At 41.3% G+C, this 8,435-nt stretch overlaps 1 protein-coding gene across 1 annotated transcript in view; it reads left to right on the top strand.

The window, feature by feature from the left end:
• The first annotated feature begins 284 nt into the window (after positions 1–284).
• The window catches only part of maml2 (mastermind like transcriptional coactivator 2), a 32,372-nt gene continuing 24,221 nt past the window's right edge, over positions 285–8,435 (top strand). The window contains exon 1 of the mRNA XM_010739718.3: positions 285–1,587. Within this exon, the coding sequence (XP_010738020.2) occupies positions 1,177–1,587 (411 nt within the window). The 5' untranslated portion in view covers positions 285–1,176. The remainder of the gene's footprint in view (positions 1,588–8,435) is intronic.

Genomic DNA, 8,435 nt, shown 5'->3' with positions numbered 1-8,435 from the left:
CGGTGTAAGTAATTGAGTGTGTAGTGTGCATGCAAACCATTGAAGTGTCTGCTGTATTAAGAGATCACAACCACCATAAATAAACCATAAATATTTTTATTCTATGGCTTTGCATGAGCGTTAACGCACATTAATGAGATCCTCCATGCCTTGCAGGACAGTTCACCCTGCGCTCCACTAGAGTGTGCGTTTGGACCCCTCTACATCCATATGAGTGTATCATGTCAAAAGAGGAATGTTCATACAATGAGGGTCTGTGTATTGTAGTTCCGCTATTGCCTCGGTGCACCACACGGACAAACGATTGTCAATGGACTATGTGAGACGGATCTCAAATCGGTTTACGCAACGGGTTCCTGCGCTTCGGCTGCGTGGTTGTTTTTTTTTTGGACTTGTAATTTGCAACCAGATCCGCTTTTTATCCGAATGGAAAGAGAAAGGACTCATTTCCAAACAAAATGCCGTGAGTCTTGAAGTTTAGTGGCTTTTGTGTGTTTGTAGATTCTCCTATGTTGGCGACCAGTCGCTCACTTTGAATTTATAGTTGGCAGTCGTACTCTTTTTATTTTATTTTTATGACTATACGAGTGTGGCACATTTAGGATAAAGTAGTGTGCCAGAGATGTAGGCTACTCATCGATGAAACCGAAGTTGTGCGTGCTATGGTTTTGAATCATCCAAGGGATTCATACTGAATATAATTCATCTGTGAGCAGAGGTCGTGTCGTTAAGCAAGAGCGGATTCATTCCAGCTGTGAACCCACGAGTCTTTCGTGTTTTATAAATCATTTCAGTTTTAATTTCAAGCTGACACAGTAACGTCCCCGAGGAAGAAATCACTAATACAATTCTGTAGCTTTGGGACTTTTTAATGCCTCCGGGGAACATGGTATGAGTTTATACTGACCTTATCTCACTTTATATGTTTGTATGCTCTTTTTAATCCTTTTATAATATTATCACATTCCCAATCAGTCCGGCGAAATAATTGTGGATCATATCTTTGGAAAAAATCTCATCGTCCTTTTCTCAAGTGACTTTGTGCGTGCAGTCTTTTTCTTTCCACATGGGATCATAGCTGAGTCCATACGTCTTGTTTTCTTCCATGCCCGTACTGTGGTCCATTATAAGCTCAGTGGACCTCAGTCTCGATAAACTTGTCGGGGACCTGCGGGCATGGGAGAAGCGACCCCTGCTCAGTCTGCTGCAGGGGCATTCGTACCCATGTTGGGTGTCGGTTTAGGAACTATGCCCGGTGGGGTCGGCAACGGGCCGACTGTGGCCACCTCCAGAGGCTCCGCGGTGCCACAGCTTCACAACGCCATAGTTGAGCGTTTGCGCGCCCGTATAGAACTGTGCAGGAGACACCACTCCACCTGCGAGAACCGCTACCAGAGGGGTCAGGCCGAGACCTCGGACCGGGAGCACGAGAATACGCTTCATCTGCTCAACATAGTCCACCAGGGGCCTGGGAACCGAAAGACAAAGGGCAGCCGGGGATCGAACCAACAACCTCCAGAGTACAGCAGAGCCAACGGAGAGCAGAAGGGCTCAGAGGGCGAGCAGAAGATTTCCACGCGCATAGCGGTGAGTTTTTGGCCCCAGTTGGTGATGGTGGTGCTAATGAAGAATGAATGAATGATGATGATGATGATGACTATGGTAAAGCCTGTGGTAATGACATGATGGTGATGATGATGAGGATGGTAGTGATTTGACTGCGAGTAGTGAGTTCAAGGACACCAAAACTCAAAACCATGAGGTGCCAATCTGCTGATCAGCAAATCAACAAACAGTTGAGGCAGTTTCCAACCAAATCTAGACCAAACGGCACAACAGTCGGGAAATGTTTTAAAAATAAGAGCCATAAACTGTAGGTTATCTGGTTTTGCTGATTAAAGGGGCCCTTGTAGTAGATGGGATGATCACAGGATCACAAAGCTTGTTTGCAAAGCAATCCATTCAGAGGAAATAGTTTTGGGGTCATTGGGCCATGGGCATGTTTTGCATTTACTGCAAACATTGTCAGCATCTCTACCGTGTAGCCGATCCAAACAGAGGGATGCAGAATGTGTTCTGTGGCTTGTTTAACCCATTTAATATGCACCGTTATCTCATTTCGCTGTTCAGATAATTCAGTTTCCTTTATGTGTCACATGAATTAATAAATTCTCAAGAGGATGCTACCTGTCATTGAACAGGGTTTTCGCAAAGCGAGATTTTCTTTTGTTTGTTTGTGCGTTCAGTGAAAGAGCTGTATGGCCTTATTTTATTTTCAGAAGTTTCAAGGCTTGTTTTGTCAGTGTTGCGAATCTTCACAGTAAGGGATATTGAGAAACGGGGCTCGCAAACAACACAGCGAAGGGGAAACTTAACTGTGAAACAGCAGGGTTTTTCTGTGTGCCTGCAAGTGCTGATAGGACTGACTTCCTGTATGGCATCTGTTAAGGGCACAGCCAGTGAGATGTGAGATTTATTTTGTTGTTTTCTTTCATTGGGCATGAGGGAGTTCAGCATCTACGACTATGAATTATTTCCCAAGCAGTGTTTCAATAAAATGTCAACAGGGTGAAAGCTTGCAGATGTTCCTGCTGCAGATTTGCTTGAGATGCTGGATGGAAAAATAAACAATGTAATATTTTTTTCCAGTAAAGCCATAAAAGGCCAGCGATGATTGTTCTGTCAGTTCATTTGTTGTCATCGCCGGCAATGTGCACAGATTAGCCTCCACTACATGTCATGCAATTGTGTTAGTTTAGCCTTCATCAAGACTCGCACATACATGAAAAGTATATTCTCCATGATTTATAGTGCTAATATAAAGTGCAGTACAGAGGTGAAACATGACAGGAGGCAACACCATGGATTACATCGACTGTCTAAAAGAGGTCAGGGAACATCATCATGTACTGTTTCATTTTTACCGATGTTGACTCTGGAGTCGTGTGCTCTACATAAAAACTGATGAGTGCAGCAAGTCGGTGAGGAGGAAATGAAGTCCTGGCGCACATGTTTTTATCAACCCTGAGGTTAATATGTTTTTCACAACTCATGATGATTGGATGAAGCAGAACAGCAGCCATAGCAAAAAAAAAAAAAAAAAATCCCCCATATACACTCATACTGCATCTGTCTAGCAGGGTTTTCTTGAATTTATTCAAATCAAGTAAAGTGCAGAATATCACTTTCACTCAACGACTTAAATGATGTATTTTGTGAATAATCTCCGGCTATAAAAAAGTGTACAACTTGTGTTTCGGATATTTACTGGGGTGCAGTAGTTCACCATACTACATTCTTCTGAATTAAAAAGTAATGCTTCTACAATGGCCACATCTGTGCCTGTTATTGACTGTTCACATTGGAATTTGCGATGGAAATGTACACCAAGTGAGGGGCAAACAACACAATGGATTATGACTGGCTGGGAGTGCAGAGTGAGCAGCACTTAACAACGGTGCTCATTGAGACCAGATTAACAAAGGATATTCTTTTAGATGAAATTGGAGAAATGGGGAAGAAGAGATGAGAGCTTACTTTTCCGATGACTCGGAAAATGATTTTCTATAATGGTTGCATGAACTCATGAAGCTTTTAGATATTCATATTTTAGTTTTTTTTCCCCCAATCTTTCCCTTCATACCTGTATCAGTAAATGCATTCAGCACAGAAATAGGTCAGAGTAGAGCTTACAAAACACTATCCCTGTATTACAATGTACAGACATTCAGTTTCATCAGATCAGGATCCAGCAGCCATCTCACATTGTCTATCAGCGACACAGATAGTGAGTACACAAACTGAAGGCTTAACAAACTGTGATACAGCCCCGCTGCATGTAACATGCCACGCATTGTCATGCCCTATTATCATGTGTTTAACAAATGGCTCACTAAGCACCTTCTTGAAAGATGTGCTGGCCATGAAACTGTTTGAGACACAAGGCCCCCATATAAATGTTTAGAGCCACTGAATACATTTCCTGCACATGTTTACTTTAAGTCAAACAGGCCTTGAAAAAGCAGTAGGCGAGGGGATGCCTGGTGATTAACAGTCCTGTGTGTACTGGGAGGATTTTGTTATTTCCCAGTCTTGTTCTAGTGACAGATCTGCGAACTACAGGCCCGGGAGCAGCATGCACTCATAGAGAAAGTGTTGTGTACGCTGATGTATTTACTCGTCGTGTTTGCCCACTTGTGACTCTTTGTGTCCACCACATGGCAGCAGCTCTTTTTTTTAAAAAAGCCAGAGTTTGAGACATCCTGGTCATCTAGTGCTTTAATACAAACCACAAAACCGCAATGTTCCCCAGTTCTAATCTGGTTCAAGAACCTTTGTTTTCATTTGAAGCTCCTCTCTGCATGTTTCCTGTCACTATTAGCTGTAAGTTACCCAATAAAGGCACGATGCCAAGCTTTGTCTTAATTTGGCACAGTTGCAGCACCGTGAACAAAAGGTCAAAATTGGGAACTGTCGTCAAAACGGGTCACAGAATAAATCCAAGGAGTTGCTGATTTAAGGATAAAAAAATGTCTTTCAAATTTAGTTTGTTTTTATTCCCTTTGATACTTTAATCATCCAGACTTAGAAATGTTTAAAAATAAAATGAGAGTAGTGATAAGGAGTCACATATTGACATAGCATCATTTTAAAGGAACAGAACACTACCCCCAATTGCACACATACAATTTTTGCATGACACATTTTTTCGATTTCCATTTCAAGTACATTTTGTTCAGCCAACGTGACATGAATGCTGAACCAGAACAATCACTCATCCTATAACACATTGTCTTTGAGGTAACTACAACTACCGGTTGACTAGTGGACTGACATCTCACTCAAATAGCATAAGGAAAAAGAAATTCATTGTACTCTCCTGTGGTCATGTATGATGGATGAAGTGTAGTGTGTGCATGAGTAGTGTAGGGTGGGGTGTGCACTGTAAGTGCTTCCTGGCATACCCTGTTTGGCTGTTGAACTGCCTGAATCAGAGCTGCCGGTGGTCTGATCTCAGCCTGGCTCGGCAGTGATGTGAAACAATTAGCCCAGGTCCATGGGGGCCACCCACAGTGAAGCCCACAGCTTTACCCAACCCTGTGGATGCAGCAGTGATCCATGTTCATCCCACAAAACACTTCCATGTTGTCATGGGAAGGCTAAAGTTTTTCTTTAGTAGCTGGCTGTCAGTTGGTCTTGAATGCTGAATTGCATTAAGTCCCCGTTAGAGAGGACTGAAATCGCTTGCGGGTGCTGTTTATTGACAGCATGACTATACCGTAAGCCTGATGTGATTAAGCTTGTCTCATTGTGTAGACTGCAGCTATGAGATGAGTCGAGCATCTCATAGTGGTCTGATTAAAAGACATTAAGATAGGCCTCCATATACTGTAGTAAAGCCATCTGTTAATCTCCTCCTTCTATTTGGGATTAGTGCCCATTCGAAGATATGGTTTGAACACGGCTATAGTCAATCCACTTCTACTTATGCAAAGTGCCTTTTTTTGTGTGGAATGTGTGTTTAAAATGTCCTTTAAATGTGAGTTATTGTAATAAAACACCTCCGTTTAGATTGCTGTAAATGTGTTTTCAGATATATTAATTATAATTTGAAGTAGTCAAAAGGTCGACAAAACTGGATGAGAGTTTAATACAGCTTTGTACAAATACTGCAAACATATCAGTTTGAGTTAATATAAATACACTATCTCCCGTTCATGATATTCACTGGCATGATAGATGAGTACCTAAATGTGACTGAAGTTAATGTCATTTGAGGATGAGTATTTCCAGATTCATTTCAGACAGTAAGATGTTTTCCAAGGTGGATTTTATGTCTCCTCTGTCCATAAATCCCTGTGTTTTGTCTTCTAATTGACAACACATAAACATGAAGGAACCATCAATACATTTTTCTCAGAAAAAAAAAAACATGACAGCGGCTTCTTTACTGATCACACATCAACCAGATTTACTGACTTGCCGTATGTCATAAAAGTTAGGACCATGTAACATTATGTTCTGAATGTTCTACAGTCGTATCTGAAGGCAGTTCATAAATTTTTAGCACCGAGTAGATCTACGTAAGCACAGCTTGTCTTTTAAGGACGGGGGGGAGTGGTAGGTTAATATCACACACAAGGCTAATACTGTGGCTTGTCAGTTTCCAGAAAATTACTGCCTCTGGAGGACATTTGCTTGGACAGTATGTTGATTCTGACTTAGTTAATAGCTACTGTATCATCTTCTGGCTAAATCGTGCATGAAATGAATGTCTGTATCCCCCAGTAAACACAGTTTTATGATAACATCAGCGTACATGCATTCTAAACATCTTAGCTAGACATAAATTTTGTGATCGTGATTGCTATGTCCTCGAGGGAAAGCAGGGTACAAGCTTCAACAAGCTTTTCTTCTGATAGCCAAACCCAGACATCAGATTTTTAAGTGGCACAAAACTAAGTTCACTGATGACTGACATTTCTCAGCGGAGCTTTATTTTCCAATCCGACTGCATTCACTAAAGATATTATAGAGGCTTAATTTTCAATCTTGCAGCTTGTAATATTATTCAATGTCATCGTGGCATGAGTCAGATCGTCAGCAAAACATTCATTCTTGTATGATGATGTATGTCAAATTAAATTGACATAATTGGTTGTCCAAGAGATTTTTTTATTTTTATTTTAAGCAATCACTGTAATGTTGTTTCTCAATGCCTCTAGGAGCTCAAACTATGCACTGTCCATGACTTTCCAGTCATGTTGTTGACTACCCAGCTCCAAACAATGTTGTTAATGCCAAAAAAACATGTATCACTTCCTGTGTTCCAGTGGATTTTCCCCAGAAAGGACCTATGAGACACTGGGCGCATGTACACTAAAAGCTTCTATCAGCCTATGATGGAGAACAGTAAGAATGTCAGATAACTTAAAGGACTTGTTTTATACAGATTAAAATGGTATGATATGATATACACAGCAAAACACGGCGATGGTGGAATTAGAAATGAGTCTTTGTTGATTGTGCAGTATCAGACATTCATAACCGTCCCTGTGTGACTCAATTATAGCGTCCTTATCCCACTCCCTTTTGTGTGCATTGTTATCTGTCAGTAACATTTCCTTAGAAATTGAAAATTGAAAATCTAAGCACTTAGAGGTGGAAAGAGTTTGGTAAGGTACATCTCCTTTGTGAAGAGAGCCGGCTTGGACTGGAACTGTATTAAATCCACATAATAGTTGTACTTTTTGGATTTTTTTTTTTTAAACTTGATCTTCAGTTGTTATTAAGTTGATGTTGTTAATGTAACATTATTGTCATATTTCTATTGGGCGATTGCATTTAATGCTATCTCAGTAGAAAGATGAAGTAAATCCACTATAATTTGTCTTAAAAAAGACAAGGCTCAGCAAATGTGGTGTCATGCAGCAGCAGCAGCAGCAGCAGCAGCAGCAACGTGTTCGAAATAGTACTCGGTGAATCTGGGACATCTCTGTACCTGGCACGATTTGCATTGCCTTCTCCTCCTTAAAATGAGCACACTTTCATTCTTTTCTGGACTAATTTAGATGTTGTTAACAAATACCATGCTACCAAAAAACACACACATATAAAAAACAAAAAAAAAAATGACAAAGACAAAGAAGAACACATGAATCAGGGAAGACGGAAATTTCCAGACACCCAGCAGGGCAGTGAGGATGTGTGTCAAATCAAAGGAATCCATGGATCATCTGTTATACAGTATTTCTTGTATTGGCATCTTAAGATCCCCCCCTCCATCCTCCTTCCCTCTTCCCACTCCCCCACTCAACCACCCTCCCACTCGTGTCGCGCACACACACACACACACACACACACACACACACACACACCCTCCGCCCTGCCGCACACGCTTCATGTTTTATTCAGCAGCCTATGGGAAGGCTGTATGAGTCTTTGAAGAGTGCTGCCAAAATCATGTAGTAGAGCCATCTCATCCTCAGTCTTAAAGGGATGATACAATATAAGTGTGTGTACATGCTCAGAGGAACATAGATCGTCCAGGTGGGCGAGGTCTGCTCTGCTGCTGTATGAGGTATACAACAGTTTGGCCTTTGGGGTAAATTTAGCCTCCAGTTGAACTGGTTCAACTGCCAGTCTGGGGTTAAAAGCCTTTCCTCTATAGGTTTCTGGTTGTTGTCCCTGGCTATGATCCACGGCCTCTAGCAAAGCTTGCAAGGTAACAGCTTTACCTTCAAACATCATGTTAACATTGAAGAAAGTACATGATCAGCATCAACCTTGTAGCATCTCCTCCCTAGTGGTGCGGGTTGTGTTGTTTTTTTGTGTGTCCACTTTGCTTATTTGCACTCAGTGTGGATAAAAGGTCACGTATATGTGATTGGAATCGTTGATTCTCACGTGAAAAAACAAATATAATGTGTCTAGTG

This window comes from Larimichthys crocea, chromosome VII (assembly GCF_000972845.2).
Source record: "Larimichthys crocea isolate SSNF chromosome VII, L_crocea_2.0, whole genome shotgun sequence".
Taxonomy (NCBI): domain Eukaryota; kingdom Metazoa; phylum Chordata; class Actinopteri; family Sciaenidae; genus Larimichthys; species Larimichthys crocea.
This window is presented reverse-complemented; position numbering and strand designations above follow the sequence as displayed.